This window comes from Chamaea fasciata, unplaced genomic scaffold, assembly GCF_029207755.1.
Source record: "Chamaea fasciata isolate MVZ Bird 193981 ecotype frontalis unplaced genomic scaffold, bChaFas1.0.hap1 SCAF_30, whole genome shotgun sequence".
NCBI lineage: Eukaryota > Metazoa > Chordata > Aves > Passeriformes > Sylviidae > Chamaea > Chamaea fasciata.
The window spans coordinates 4,583,575-4,597,717 of NW_027094115.1; the positions used below are offsets into that span (position 1 = coordinate 4,583,575).

The window sequence follows — 14,143 nt, forward strand, 5'->3', positions numbered from 1 at the left end:
TGAAATTCCTCAGTGGGATTCATCCCTCCCAAATCTGCCCGTGTGTCTCCTGGTCATGCAAGAATTTTGCCTTTGTGATCCAAGGACTAGCTGTTCCCTCTCCTGGTGTTGCAGTGTGTGGTTTGTGTCAGAGTTCAGAGCCTTGTGCTGGTGTCTTTGTTCTGTCGTTCTGGGTTTTGCCTTTTTTTTTTTGTTTTGTTTTAATTTCTTTTTAATTGTTATTTTTTAGTGTCGTGTTTTTTCAGCTTTGAAATTTTCCTGAGATTTCACTCTCTGGGGACAGCAAGCACTTGTCTGGTTTATTAAGTTCCTCCTGTTCTATTAAAAGAGGAGGATAAAAAGAGGTTTAAGAGAGGTTTGGGATATTGGGAGGAAATTCTTCCCTGTGAGGATGGTGGGATGGAATTCCCAGAAAAGCTGTGGCTGCCCCATCCCTGGATGGGGGAAGTTGGAAGTGTCCAAGGTTGGGGGGGAGTTGAACTTGGGATGGTGGAGCCCTGCCCATGGCAGGGGGGTGAAACTGGATGATTTTAATCTCCCAACCCAAACCATTCCATGGTTCCGTGAAAAGCTCTTAGGGAGCAGAGCGAATCCTAAACCTCTCTAAAAAAACAAAACAAAACGAAAAGAACAAAATACCTCCTAATCCTCCTCTCAGGGAGCAAAACAAGTCCTAAAAAACCTTTGCCAAACACCAAAGAATTCCCTAATCCAGACAAGGCGCTTCCCGTCCCCGCCACTCGTCCCCGTTGGTGTCTGCCGTGTGCTGGAGGGCTCCTCCGGGGGGGAAAACAAATCCACCCCGGGGGGGGAGCTCCTCCCTGACCATCCCTCCCTGTGCTCCCTTCCCTTTTCCGCAGCCATCCGAGGCTTCTCCCCGCAGCACAAGATCCGCAGCTTCGAGGAGGCGCGGGGGCTGGACCGCATCAACGAGCGCATGCCCCCGCGCAAGGATTCGCTGCACTCGGACGGCCCCGTCAACCTGGTCACCTCCAACTCGGCCGACAAGAACGGCACCGCCACGGGCAAGAAATCCCAGTAACGCCCCCAGCGCCCCAGAGGATCCAAAACTTAATGGATTTTATTTATTTATTATTATTATTATTATTATTGTTATTATTATTATTATTATTATCGGGGGTGGGGGTGGGGGAACGGGGGGAGAAACCGACTTCACCTGGAGGCAACGTCCATAAATCCCAGTCCGCATCCTGTTCTGTGAGAAAGCGACCATTTTGTAATTTGTTGGGGTTTGTTGTTTTTTTTTAATTTATGTTCGATATATATAAAAAATGTCCTTTTTTTTTTTTTTTTTTTTTAATTTAGAAACCAATCCAACTGTTAGTGCATCCCGGGAATGTTGTGTGCTGTCCAGCTGCCCTTCCTGAGAGGCCAAACCTCTGCTGGGGGGGGTTGGATTAAAAAAAAAAAAAAAACACAAAAATCAGTCAAACCAGGCAACTTGGGTCGTTGGCTTTGGCAAAATTTGAAATCAGCCTGAGCTTTCCAAAGCAGGTCCTTCCCTTCAGGATACGGTTGGGTTGGTTTTCCTTTTCACACCTGTTTTCTTCCCAGATTTTTCCCTGTTGTTTTCTTCCACCTCTTGCCTACCTGCAGCTGCTGCTTTAGCAACCAATTCCCTGGAAGGCAGATTGTTGGGATCCATCCCTCTTTTCCAGGGTGACAGCCAGGGGTAGCTCCGAAGGACTCCAGGCTTGGTAACACAAATCACAGCACCTTTTCCTTCAGGAATTCAGCTTTATCCCAGGGGAGTCCCAAAGGAAAACAGGGAGAAGGTGGGGGAAGTGCTGCCCCTTGTTGTGGCTCTTCCTCTTGGAGCAGCCAGTTTGTGCAGCAGAATTCCCTTGGGAATCCCTCTGATTCAGAGCAGAGGAATTATCTCTGCTGTCTGATGATCCTTGGGAAAGCTGCAGCGCCTGAATTTTAAAGGAAAAGGGGGTGATTTACACCCTGGAGGCTGCAGCTCCCACCAGCACAGGCCACCCAGCCCACGGCACATTCCCTGTTCCCAGCTCTGCAGTCAGCCCTTGCTGAGCAGTTCGGGGTGTGGGGGACAGGGTGGTCCCCCCCAGTGTCACTTCCCTGTCCCCCAGCGGGGTCCTCCACTCACTGTGTGTGACTTTGGGCATCACCCACCCTTGGCTATTCCGGAGGAGCCACGGGCAGCCTTTTTCCCAGCAGCTGGAGCAGGGGGTTGCTGATAAAAGTTTGGGATGAGTGGGGCACTGCTGGTTTTGGGAGATGTGGCTCGGTGCTGGTGATGGGGCAGCCCCACGGATTGGGAAACAGGGAGGGGTTGGAAGGCAGAACCGAGTGGATCTGGCAGGGATTTTGGCAGGGTGTTCAGGGCAGGGATCCTGGGGGTTCCCAGGGGACACCCCCTGGGTGTTGTCAGGCATTTTGGAGTGGGAGCCGAGCGTTCTGTGCCTCTGAGCGTTCTTTCACTTATAGCTGGGAATGCTGGGGAAGGGATTTGTGAGATCCCCGTTGGTCGCTTCCCGTGTGAGCCGTGTCCATTGCCTGGAGCCGAGGCAGCAGCTCCTGGAGCACCCCCACCTCCAGCTTTCCCTTTTCCCCCTTTTCTCCCGTGCTCTCCGCAGGCAGGGCTGAGCCTCTCCCAGGGGATCTTTGCCAAGGCTTTCCCTGGATCTTTGCTCTCTTCCCTCGGCCTTTCCAGCGCCGGAGGGAAACAGCAACTTCCCAGGAAGCTTTCAAATTGTCTTAGGATCACACGTCACCTAATCCCACGGGGCTGTTTAGGATTCTGTGAGCAGACCGCTGGGTTTCCACACTTTTCAGTCACATGCCTCCACTTTCCCCTTTTCTTTATTTTCTTCTTTTTTTTTTTTTCTTTTCTTGGTGTTTCCCCCCCTCCTTTGATCCCCCTTTTTTTTTTTACACGCCCACCGCTTCGCGAAAAAAAAGTGCGAGATGTTTGGAGCGAGCTTCTCTTCCCCCCAGTCCGAGGAGTGGGGCCAAATTGCCTTTTTGTCTGTGAGTATTTCTTTGTCCTTTCAGGGCCTCCCGTGTGTGGTACCCGGGCGCACAGACCGTGCCCGGGGCTGCCCGTGCATGTTCGGGCATGTTGTGCTGACCCAGGCTGGGATCACACCCAAGCAGCCAGGTTTTAGTCGGGATATTTGGGATGGGAATTGCGGGACCCCGAGCCTGGTATTCCCCTGCACCCCGTTGTTCCCAGCGTGGGGGGGTCAGCAGGGCCCGGCCCATCGCGGAGGGGGATTTGCTTTGCTGGCAGTTTGTTCCCCTCCCCATCCTCTTCTCCTGCTCTGGCATCACCAGTTCCTCCTCCCCCAAAATCCTTTTGGACCTTGTGTTTCGTGGGTTTGGGGGCTCAGATCCAACCTCCTAATCCTTGAGGCTGCTGGAGCTGCAGCTTCCCAGTGTCCCAGCCCTGGAAAAGGGCTGGATGTTAGTTGTCCTGACCCTGGAGAAGGTGGCCAAGGGTGGGGTTTTTGTCCCCCCTTATCTCTGGGGCTGCTGGAGCTGCACCTTCCTGGTGTCCCAGCCCTGGAGAAGGTGGCCAAGGGCTTGATATTGGTTGTGGAGATGGTGGCCAGGGGCTGGATGTTGGTTGTCCTGGCTCTGGAGAAGGTGGCCAGGGGCTGGAAGTTGCCCCCGTGTCCATGTGACACTGGCACACGTGGATGTCACAGTGCCAGGTCCCCTCTTCCCTTTAAAGCAGTTCCCGAGGGGGTGAGGAGCAGCGATGGAGCTCTGGGTGCTAATTACCCCCTCAATTAACGCCCCCTCTCCGTGCTGGGCTTCCCCTGCCACGGCCCCGAGCTGAGATTCCCCCCTCCCCTCTTTTGGGGACAACCTCGGAGCAGAATTCCCTGCCCCGATCCCCACCACAACAAACCAAAAACAACAATCCAGAAACGCCCCCCGAATTCCCCCTTTTTCCTCCTTTCCCCCCCCCCCCCCCCCCGCCCCACAAATCCAGCGCCTCGGAGCTGGGCTTGTCTCTGACCCCTCATCTCCGAGCTCCCGCCCATCCCTTCCCCTCCCCGGCTGCCACCTGGAGCTTGGACACCCGGGATTGTGGGGAGCCCAGGGGCCCCGGGGGAGCCCCCCCGGCCCCAGGGAGCCCCCCAAATCCAGGGAAAGCCCCCACCTCCCCGCAGCCTGGGTTTTTTTGCATGTTCTAGCAAGGTGCATGTCCAAGGAGGGGAGTCGGCAATGGGGCGGGTGGTGGGTTGAGTTTAAGCTTAAATTTTCTTTTTGGGCTTGGGAGAACCCCTCTGGCTGCCTCTGGCACAGATCCCACCTGGCCAGGGGAGCTGGCAGGGATGCAGATCCCACCAAACCTCGGCCAGGGAGGACCTGAAGCCCTCCAGGGGTGCAGTGATGGTGATTTTAGGGTTCTCGATGCTGAAGGATCATACGCCCGTTGCCTGGAGACTGCCTCCTTTTTTAATTTTTATTTTTATTTCTTGCTTTTTTTTTTTTTTTAGTTCTGTTGAAAGGAGAAAAAAAATGGTGAAAATGTTATTTATTGGCAGAAATTATTTAATATAATTTCTTCTCTTTTTTGTTTATTTTTTTTTTTTTTGTGAAACAAGGAATGAATTTGTTAGAACTGTCTCGATGTAAATCGGAGTCATCTTTAAGGAGGAAAAAAAAAAGAAAAAAAAAGTTAAAAATTGACACAGTCACTGGGCTCCACTTTGGTTTTTTTGGGGGGTGAAGGGAGTTCTGTGATGCCAGAAGGAGGATTTTGGGGGGGTTAGAGCCTCTCCAGGGCTGGGGCAGCACCCAGACGGCGTCTCCAGCCCCCGGCACGTCGGCACACGCGGAGCGGCGTCTCCTGGTTGGATTTGGAGAGCTCTCAGCTCCTGCTCCTCGTCCTTCCCTGGGTAAATAACGCAGTGCCAGCAGGGACAGGACGGGATGTGCCAGCTCTTGTTCCACCCCGGCTCCTTCCTTGTCACTTTGGGGGTTGTTCCCTCCACAGAGGGGGAGAATTCAGGGAGCAGCCCTGGGGTCGGGATCCGTCTGCGTGGATCCAGATGGTCACAGGCTCGATCCTGCCCGGGGATCCCTCCATTCCTGTGACTTCCACACCTGGGGTCCATCCCCTCGTTCCCAAGTGGCAGCCGAATATTCAGGATGAGGACTCCAGGGCGTTATCCCCGTCACAGCAGCATTTCCTTTGGGAATTCAGCGTCCCGCCTCGAGCTCGGCTCACCGCGTGCTCCCTGTTTCCCACCTGCTCCTCCCGGCAGCATTCCCGCTCCCAGCCGCCGGATGCATCCAGGGCACGCCCGGAGCAGGATGCTCCGGCTCTCCCACCCTTTTCCTGGGTGTTCCCACCAAAACTGGGGAGCCCCCGACCCCCAGCAGCGCTCCCAGACCCCGCGCTCGGCACCGGGGGGAGGTCCCGGCACATCCCGGGCCATGGGAGCATCCCTGGGAGCATCCCTGGAGCCGGCCGCGAATTCCCGGCTGGCATCGCCGCGCTGAGCAAACAGGAAACACTCGCCCTTTGTTAATCCCGGCCCGGGCTGCGCGTTAAATATTTATCTGTGAGCGGAGGCTGGTGCTGGGAGCCGCGGGGAGGGAGGGACCGAGGCTGGGCCGGCGCTGGAGGCTCCTCGCCGGGCACGGGGACGGTGCGTGGGGACCAGGAGGTGAGAGAGGGGCTTGGGGCAGGGGGTGGCGGCACCCCGAGGGGGGCTCTGATGAAGGGGGCTGCTCCTCGCATCGCCAGCGGGCGCTGCGACCTCGCGAGGTGGCACTTGGTGGGCTGGAGGGGACCTGGAGGGGACGAAGGGATGGTCACCCCTTGGCAGCAGGGATGGAGTCGGGGGTCCCCTCGCTGGGTTTAACCCTCCCCGACCCTGCTGCCATCCCTGCCCTTGTCACCCCGGGATTTTTCAGCACCATCAGCCCCTGTGTCCTCGCCGCGGTGTCCCCAGCTGGCAGCCAGGAGCTGCCTCATTCCCACGGCATTGGGGTGGGAGCTGCGGCCCCCAGCGCCGTGGCAGGGGGGAGGACACCCGACCCTGTGTCCCCGGTGTCCCCCGGGAGCAGCATCGCAGCCGGACAGGGCTCCTGCCATCGTCCCCCTGGTCCCCAGCAACAGGGGGCGGTGGCTTGGAGGGGACCGAGGGGTGGCAGCGAAGCCACCATCCATCTCCCCGGGGAGCTCACGTGGGAGCTCACGGGATGAGGAAGGGCTGGGGCAGCCCTGTTTTGGGGGTGTCAGCAGTTTCGGGGAGCAGGAAGCGGCCGGCGGGTGAGTGGTGGGTGCGGGCGCTGCCCGAGGGGGCGAGGGGGGACACGGGGCACCCCCAGAGCAGGGCACGGGGGTGTTCCATGGGGGACCCATGGCCGGATTCCTTAGGGATGGGCGGATGGAGGGGATGGAGGGGTGCAGTGGGATGGGGGCTCTGCTCTGACTGTGCCCCCACACCAGAACTTGGCGGGGCAGAGGACCCCAGACCCCACTTCGGTCCTCGCCTCTCAGCATTTCCCTCCTCATCCTCTTCTAACCCCCCCCCCCCCCCCCAAACCGTTTCTCCATCGGATGGGAACCGGTGACGCTGGAGGGGGTGAGGTGGGACACAGGCAGGGTACGGGGGGGCTTACATGGGGGTCCCCGGTGCCCGTATCCCTGGGGGATGAAGAGATTGAAGGGATGGAGGGGATGGAAGGATGGAGGGGATGGAGGATCACCCTTGGGAAGGTGGGCAGCAGTGGGGGCTCTGCTCTCCCCGCGCCCCCATCCCGGAGCTCAGAGATCCACAGGAGCACAGACCCCACTCCGCGCCTCAGTCCCGACCTCCACCCGGCCCTTCCCTCCCCGTCCTTTCCCGAAAATCCCCCCCGAGTCCCCGTCTCCATCGCGCCGGGGGGCCGGCGACGCCGGGCTCGCCCCGTTTCGTAAGCGGGGGCCGGGTGAGCGGGAACGCGTGCGCGGGGCGTGGGATGAGTTCAGCCTCTTGGCTCCCTTCCCTGGATCCCATCCCTGGAAATGTCACTGGAAACTCTGAATGGGCCGGCCCCGCTCCAGAGCGGCGAGCGCTGGGGGGGCAGCGCACCCCGGGGTGGGGGGGGCCGGGCCACACGGGGACCCAACGCCGGGGAGGACGGCGGCTCCCGGGGGATGCTCTTGGGGGGTCTCTCCCCGCCGGCCCCCCCACACGATGGGCTGAGGGCCCCTCCCGCTCCTTCTCCCGGCAAAGTTCGTGCCGTGGATTTTTCTTCCCCGCCGCTCGCAGCTCCGTCCCGCTCGCCTCGGGGCTCCCCAAAACCCCGGTGCTTCCCGGGGGTCCCCGTTGGCACCGCCCAGGAGGTAAGAGCTGGCTGGGGGGGCCCCGAGGGGACCCCCGGGGACAGGTTTTGGGGGATACTCCAAAGGAGGAGGAAGATGAGGCCGAGTCCCGTGTGATCGCTGGGCTGGGAATGGCGAGGAGGTTTTTGGGGTGCCCTGGGGGGTGGGAGCCTGCACCCCACTCTCTGTGCCCCGGGGCACATCCTTCCTTGGTCCTCAGTTTCCCCACGGGGTTAATTAGCATTAATTACAGCCTTGGGGCCGCGGAGCCTCCAGCGGTGTGGGGAACAGGGAGCCGAGGGGTGGCCGGCCCGATTTGGGGGTCCCACACACACAGAGGGCACCGTGCCGGGCTGGCACCCCCCGGCAGCCCCCCAGAATGCCCCGTTTGGGGCGGGGTCTGGCCCTGGTGGGCACCTGCGAGCGCCGGTGGGGACGGAGAGGCGAGGGACGAGCCAGGGCACAGGTGTCCCCAAAGGCCCCGGTGCTGCGCTCGCCTCCGGAGCGGGGGGTCCCGTCCCCCCCCAGCTGCCCCCCGGCCGCTCCGCGGTGAGTCAGAGCATCGCCCTCCCGGCGGGCGGTGCCGGGCTCGGCCGCGCGTTCCCGGCTCCCCGGTCCCTCCGTCCCCTCTCCCTCCGTGTTTGCGCTGCAGGGCGGGGAAATATTTCTGCCCTGTCGTGTTCCCGGCACTGGCAGCGCTCCCGGGCGGGCGGCGCTGCTGCCGCCACGTGCCCGGGCGGGAGGGCACCGCGCCGGGCCGCCGGGAAGGCGGCGCGGCCATCGCCCCGACCCGCTCCGGGCGTGCTCTTCCCGGAGAGCCCGGCGGGCTGGATCCGTCCGTGCCGAGCCAGGGCAGGGAGAGGGCCGGGTGGTCTGGAGCCGCACGGAGAAGGCGGTGGGGACCCGAGCCAGGGCTGGCTCTGAGCAGGAACAGCCGCTTTCCCTGCCACCGCGAGGCTCCCTGAGCAGGGAGGACGCTGCCACCGTGGTTGCCGCCCCGCCGCGATGGTTGTCACCCCACGCTTGGTGTCCCCTGCGCCTCTGGATAACAGGGGATGCTCCCAGGGGTGGGGCTGGGGGTGCTCCGAGCCCCCATCGCTCTGGCAAAGCCTGGGAATGCCCGGAAAACAGGGACACGGGACGCTCCGTGAGCACAGCTGCTCTTCCCACAGGGCAGGGACAGCTCCGGGGCACCACCCCGGCCCCCCCGGCCATGGCGGGCCGGCTCCTGCCCCCCGACACCAGCCCGGCTCCGGGCGTGCAGGACGTTCCCCGCCTCCAGCCGCCCCTGCAGGTGTCCCCGCAGCACACGGTGACACGGGTGAGTGCGGCTGTCACACGCTGGGGGATTCGGGGGGGGGCTGCGCTGCCCCCGTGCCAGCCCCTCCCTGTGCCCCAGGTGCCCGTCATCCGCCACCGCGGCTCCAACACCCTCAACTTCCACTTCCATGACCCGGAGAGCCGCGGCCCGGCCGGGAACAGCCAGGGAGCTCCCAAGAGCTCAGGTACAGCCCTGGGGACACCCCTGGGGGGCTCCCCCGAGCGATGCTCACCTGAGCCGTGCTCACCTGAGTCGTGCTCACCTTGTCTCCAGTGAATGATTGGTACCAGACCTGGCCGGCCAAGGAGGGGAAAGCCCCCAGCACGCCGGTGCCCGTCCACCCCACACCCAGCCCCAGGGCTGTCCCCGCCTGCCCACGGCCGCCGGGCTGGTCGGCGACCTGGACCAAGGACAGCAAGCGGCGGGAGAGGCGCTGGGTGAAGTACGACGGCATCGGGCCCGTGGACGAGACGGGGATGCCCCTCGCCTCACGCTCGGTGAGTGGGGGCGCAGGGCGGGGATGTCACCCCGCTGTCACCCCCTCACCACCCCTAATGTGCCCCCACAGAGCGTGGACAGCCCCCGGGACTGGTACCGCAGCATGTTCCGGCAGATCCACCGCAAGCTGCCAGGTGAGCCCTGCACAGCTGGATGGACGCGTGCACATCTGGATGCGTGCCAGGCCAGCTGTGCCCACCCTGTGCCGCACCCACACACCTCCTCCATCCTCAGAGCCCGACTGGGACACCCATTCCTGCCCCACCACGGCGCCTCCGTCGCCCCCCAAACCGCGGAGAAGGGGGTCAGCCCCGGCCGAGCCCCCAGGGATGCCCAACGGGATGGACTGGTGAGCCTGGCACGGGGCCGGGGGTGCCCGCGGCGTGGGGGCCGCGGTGGCTGAACCCCTCCCACCCTCCACAGGACCCGCTGGGGTGCCACTGGTGCCACCGCCGAGCCTGGCAGCATTTTTGACTACGAACCAGGGAAGTTCTCCCCTCGGGAGCAGGTAGGCGGGTCCTGGCGCACGGGGAGGGCGGTGGGCACCGCGGTGGGCACACACCTGACCGGCCCCTTGCCCTCCCCAGACCCCGGCGGCAGCACGGCCAAAGCGGGCTCAGTCCATCGAGGTGAGGTGGTGGTGGTGGCCCGGGGGGGGACAGGGGGTGACGACGGGGTCCTGGTGCCCGTGGGCAGTGCCAGCCTGGCCCGCCAGAACCACATCCTGCCCGTGCAGGTGCTGCTGGAGCAGGAGCTGGAGCAGCTCAGCGAGGAGCTGGACAAGGACATGAGGGACATGGAGATGCTCCGGACCCCCCGCCAGGTACCCCCGGCCCCTCCTGCTGCCCCTTGGTCCCTGCAGGGCATCCAGCTGTGGGCACATCCAGTTGTGAGCACACCCAGCTGTGAGCACACCCAGCTGTGAGCACACCCAGCTGTGGGCACACCCAGCTGTGGGCACACCCAGCTGTGGGCACAGCCTCTGTGCAAGGCGTGGACATGCACATGGTGGGGTGCACAGCTGGATGCAGGCATGGCCGGATGCGTGCACATCTGGATTAACGCTTGGATGGGCGCATGCACACCTGGGTGCACGCGTGGTGGGATGTGTGCACAACTGGATGCCTGCACAGCTGGATGTGTTGCACGGCTGGATGTGTGTGTGTGTCTGGATCCCTGCACATCTGGATGCCTGCACGGCTGGGTGAATGCACAGCTCGCGGCGTGCACATCTGGATGCCCGCACAGCTCGGTGCCTGCCTGTCTGGGTCCGCGCACATCTGGCCCCACGCGCGGCGGCTCAGCGGCCTGGAGCCGTGGCCGTGGGGCTCTAGGACCCAGCCCGTCCGTCCGTCCGTCCGTCCGGCGGTTTATTGGCGCAGCCGAGCTGGACTCCTTCGCTTCCCGCCGAGACTCGGCCTCCTGGATGATTAATTTTTCTCTCCCACCCCCTCCCGCTCCTCCCGGCAGAGCCCGGCGGCTGCTCCCACCGCTCGCTCCCCTGCTCCGGCCTCCCCGGCTGCTCGGTGAGTTCAGCGGCTGCTCCCGCCGCCCGCACCCCCAAATCCCCCTGCCCGGACCCCACTGGAGGCGAGGGACAGGACCCCGCTCGGGGGGTGGCCGCAGGGTTGTCCCGCGGGGTGGGGGTCCCCAGGCATCCCCCGCGGGATCCCCCCGGTGGCAGCGCTGGCCCCCTGGTGCCCCCCACACCCCGGCACGGGTGGGAGCCGGCGCCGGGCGGGCTGCCCGCTGGGTGGGACGGGGCCGGAGCGGGGCTGACCCTTTCCCCCGTCCCTGGAGCAGGGACGCCGTGTCCCTGGGTTTGGCTCCGTCCCAGGGGAGGTGACGGCGCTCGGATTCCCACCGCTGTGTCCCCACGTACCCGCGGGCACAGGGAGGGGACAGCTGTGCCAGAGGGTGCCGGAGCACCCCAGGATGGGATGGGCACCCCGGGATGGGGTGGGCAACCCGGGCTGTGCCCACAGACCCCTCCGTGCCCCGGGCAGCGGGAGGAAAACAAACAAACAAGCGCCTCCTCTTGTAGGACCTACCGTAACCCCCAGGGGCGCACGGGGGGGCGGCTCCCCCCCTCCCCAGCCCCTCCTCCGGCTTGGGGGCCGCATTTGGGCTCTTTAAGCGCCCCCCGAAGCGGGTTGTTCATTAGCCAGCCGCCCTCCCCGACGCTTGCCTCCTCCGTGTTTCCTGCTCGGCGGCAGCGGGGCCGCGCTGCCGGAAAACTTTGGACCTGCCCCGCTTGGCTGCCTCGGGGATGAGACCCTGGAGGGGTGAAGAGAGCAGACCCGGCGGTCCCGGTTCTGGGGCACCCCCATATCCTGGTCCATGGAATTCAGGGATCCTGGTCCTGGAGGACCCTGAATTTCTGGTCTGTGGAACCCGGGGGTTGCTCCGTGGGATACAGGATTCCTGAGGGTCCCTGGTGTCCTGGTCCATGAGACCCGGGGGTCCTGGTCCATGCAGTTCACGGGACCCCGATATCCTGGGGGTCCTGCCCCCCTCGGAGGGCAGCAGGGTCAGAGGGTTCATGGCAGCCGGGCTGGACACGAGGCTCAGCCCTGCCCTGAGCCACTGTCACCCCACAGGAGCCCCCTGTCACCCCCCCGGCTGTGGAGCCCCCCTGTCACCCCCAGCATGGAGCGGGGTGGGCTGGGGCTGGCCAGTGACCGGAGCCATGCAGCCCCCGGCAGAGGTGAGCCCCCCTTTAGCCCCCCTGAGCCCCCCAAACCTGCCATGGGGCACCCCAAGCTGGTGACACCCCGCTCTTCACAGACACCCTCAGGCCAGGAACCCTCCCCAGCTTGTCAGACCTGGGGGACCCCGTGGAGGCCGTCAAGAGGGAGGAGAAGAAGGTGAGGCTGGGACGGTCCCATCCCATCCCAAGTGGGATTTGGGATGGCTGGGACTGGGGGTGTCTCCCTGTAACCCTTCCTCTCCCTCCCCAGATGAAAGCTGCTCGCCTCAAGTTCAACTTCCAAGCTGAGTCTCCCAAGTGAGCACCGGGGTCACTCCTGGGGTCACTCCTGGGGTCACTCCTGGGGTCCCTCGGGTGATGGATGGGGACGCGGGGAGCCCCAGCACGTGGGGTGGCCCTGCCAGCAGGGCTGGGGGCGACTGTGACAGTGTCCCTTGCAGGGAGCTGACGCTGCAGAAGGGGGACATCGTCTACATCCATAAGGAAGTGGACAGGAACTGGCTGGAGGGGGAGCACCACGGCCGCGTGGGCATCTTCCCCTCCAACTACGTGGAGGTGAGCCCGGGCCACGAGGGGACAGCGGGCCCGGGGGGTCCCGGCGCTGCCCCTGACCCGCGTGTCCCACGCAGATCCTGCCCCCCACGGAGGTGCCCAAGCCCATCAAGGCTCCCACGCTCCAGGTGCTGGAATACGGCGAGGCGCTGGCGCTCTACAACTTCCGAGGGGATCTGCACGTGGAGCTCTCCTTTCGCAAGGTACCGCCGCTCGGGCTGTGCCGTCCCGGGCCGTTCCTGCCATTCCCGGGCCGTTCCTGCCAGTCCCGGCCGTTCCGGGCTGTGCCATCCTGGGCCGTTCCTGCCAGTCCCGGCCGTTCCGGGCCTATCCGTGCCGACCAGCCCCCTCTGCTCCCCCGGCAGGGCGAGCGGATCTGCCTGGTGCGGCGGGTGAACGAGAACTGGTACGAGGGGCGGATCTCGGGCACCGGCCGCCAGGGCATCTTCCCCGCCACCTACGTCCAGGTGCTGAAAGAGCCGCGGGTCAAAACCACGGCCGAGGACATCCCCTCCTCTCCCGGCCCCGCCAGCCCCCGGCCCGCGGCCGGATCGCCGTCCCTGCAGCGCTCGCCCGGGATCCCCCAAGCTCGCCCCGGCTCCCCCCGGGAAGCCAGGCGGGGTCCCGGGGTGGCGGGCGGGCGTCCGTCCTCTCCGCGCCACCTCGGTGCCACGTCCCCAAAGCTGCCCCACGCCGGCACCCCCAGCCCCTTGGTGGCCTCTGCCAGCCCCCCACACCCTGCGGCCGCCCACCCCCAGGAGCCCCGGCGTCCCGCCTGGACCCCCGAGCAGGTGAGTGCCCCCGGCCCCGGCACGGTGCCCCCCGCCCCGGCACGGTGCCCCGGGGCTGTGGGGGCTGCCCTGATCCCACCCTGTCCCCCCACAGCGCCCGACCCCGGGGCCACAAACCAGCGCCCGCCCCGAGCCCGCCCCGTCCTACAACGGCTCCGAAATCCGGTGGACTCCGTAAGCAGGGCCGGGAGTGTCCCCAGGGCGCGGTGTCCCCACGAGGGACCCGTGGGAGGGGTGGGATCTGCCCGTGTTTTGTCTCGCAGGTACCGGGCGCTCTACCAGTACCGGCCCCAAAACGCCGACGAGCTGGAGCTGCGGGAAGGGGACCGGGTGGATGTCATGCAGCAGTGCGACGACGGCTGGTTCGTGGGTGCGTGGCCGCCGGCTTGGGGACAGGCATGAGGACAAGGTGCCACCCTCACCCCCTCACCGCCTCTCCGCGTCTTTATCCCCGCAGGAGTGTCCAGGAGGACGCAGAAATTCGGCACTTTCCCCGGGAATTACGTGGCGCCGGTGTGACCCGCGGCCGCGGGGACCCCGAGGGGAGGAGTGGGGCTGGGGGGCTTCTCCCTGTCCCCCCTCGGCCACGCTGTGTCCCCGCCGTGTCCCCCCACGGGGGTGAAGTGCCTCCAGCTCCCTCCCGCCCCTATGGGGCTGCCTCTAACAGGGACAAATCCCCCCAGCGCGGGGTGTCTCCGCCAGCCCAGTGCCTTAACCCGCCCCCTCCTCACCGCTGCCCGGTGCCACCCCCGGGGGTCACCCCGGGGGTCTGGCCGGTGCCGGGCCTGACCGTGACGGCCGCGACCCGGGGTGCGGGTCCGTGTCCGGGAGTCGCCTTCGCTTTTTTCCATCATTAAAGCTCAGCTCAGCCCGACTCCGAGCGTGCCGGGATTGGGGAGGAGCCGGTCCCGGGACACGTCCCACCGGGAGCCGTGGGGCGGGGGGAGGACGCT

General features: G+C 64.5%; 2 protein-coding genes across 6 annotated transcripts in view; both read left to right on the forward strand.

Annotated features, from left to right (window-relative positions):
- The window catches only part of LOC136302746 (serine/threonine-protein phosphatase 2B catalytic subunit gamma isoform), a 37,168-nt gene extending 32,471 nt beyond the window's left edge, over window positions 1–4,697 (forward strand). For all 3 annotated transcript variants that reach the window (XM_066206266.1, XM_066206267.1, XM_066206268.1), the window contains one exon: window positions 861–4,697. In XM_066206266.1, coding sequence (XP_066062363.1) covers window positions 861–1,042 — 182 coding nt within the window. In that variant the 3' untranslated portion in view covers window positions 1,043–4,697. The remainder of the gene's footprint in view (window positions 1–860) is intronic.
- Window positions 4,698–5,298: 601 nt separating this feature from the next.
- LOC136302744 (vinexin-like) lies at window positions 5,299–14,065 on the forward strand. Of its 3 annotated transcripts, none has more exons than XM_066206264.1 (19): window positions 5,299–5,672; window positions 8,491–8,639; window positions 8,718–8,823; window positions 8,913–9,136; window positions 9,208–9,271; window positions 9,372–9,486; window positions 9,561–9,645; window positions 9,725–9,766; window positions 9,874–9,960; window positions 10,608–10,663; window positions 11,738–11,844; window positions 11,925–12,004; window positions 12,098–12,144; window positions 12,288–12,402; window positions 12,477–12,602; window positions 12,765–13,190; window positions 13,285–13,364; window positions 13,454–13,560; window positions 13,648–14,065. In XM_066206264.1, the coding sequence occupies exons 2-19, from the start codon at window positions 8,532–8,534 to the stop codon at window positions 13,707–13,709; spliced, it is 2,037 nt and encodes a 678-aa protein (XP_066062361.1). In that variant the 5' UTR covers window positions 5,299–5,672; window positions 8,491–8,531; the 3' UTR covers window positions 13,710–14,065. The 3 variants fall into 3 exon arrangements, with proteins under 3 accessions (XP_066062361.1, XP_066062360.1, XP_066062359.1); XM_066206263.1 differs by lacking the exon at window positions 5,299–5,672 and adding an exon at window positions 6,180–6,280; XM_066206262.1 differs by lacking the exon at window positions 5,299–5,672 and adding an exon at window positions 7,099–7,339.
- Window positions 14,066–14,143: the final 78 nt, after the last annotated feature.

What these genes read in the sequence shown, in the direction of transcription:
- LOC136302744 (XM_066206263.1), top strand. Translation starts at nt 6,211, where the DNA reads ATGAGGAAGGGCTGGGGCAGCCCTGTTTTGGGGGTGTCAGCAGTTTCG. An exon ending in TGCCCCTCGCCTCACGCTCG is followed by an intron (nt 9,137 to 9,207) that starts GTGAGTGGGGGC and finishes GTGCCCCCACAG; the next exon opens with AGCGTGGACAGCCCCCGGGA. An exon ending in AGTTCTCCCCTCGGGAGCAG is followed by an intron (nt 9,646 to 9,724) that starts GTAGGCGGGTCC and finishes TGCCCTCCCCAG; the next exon opens with ACCCCGGCGGCAGCACGGCC.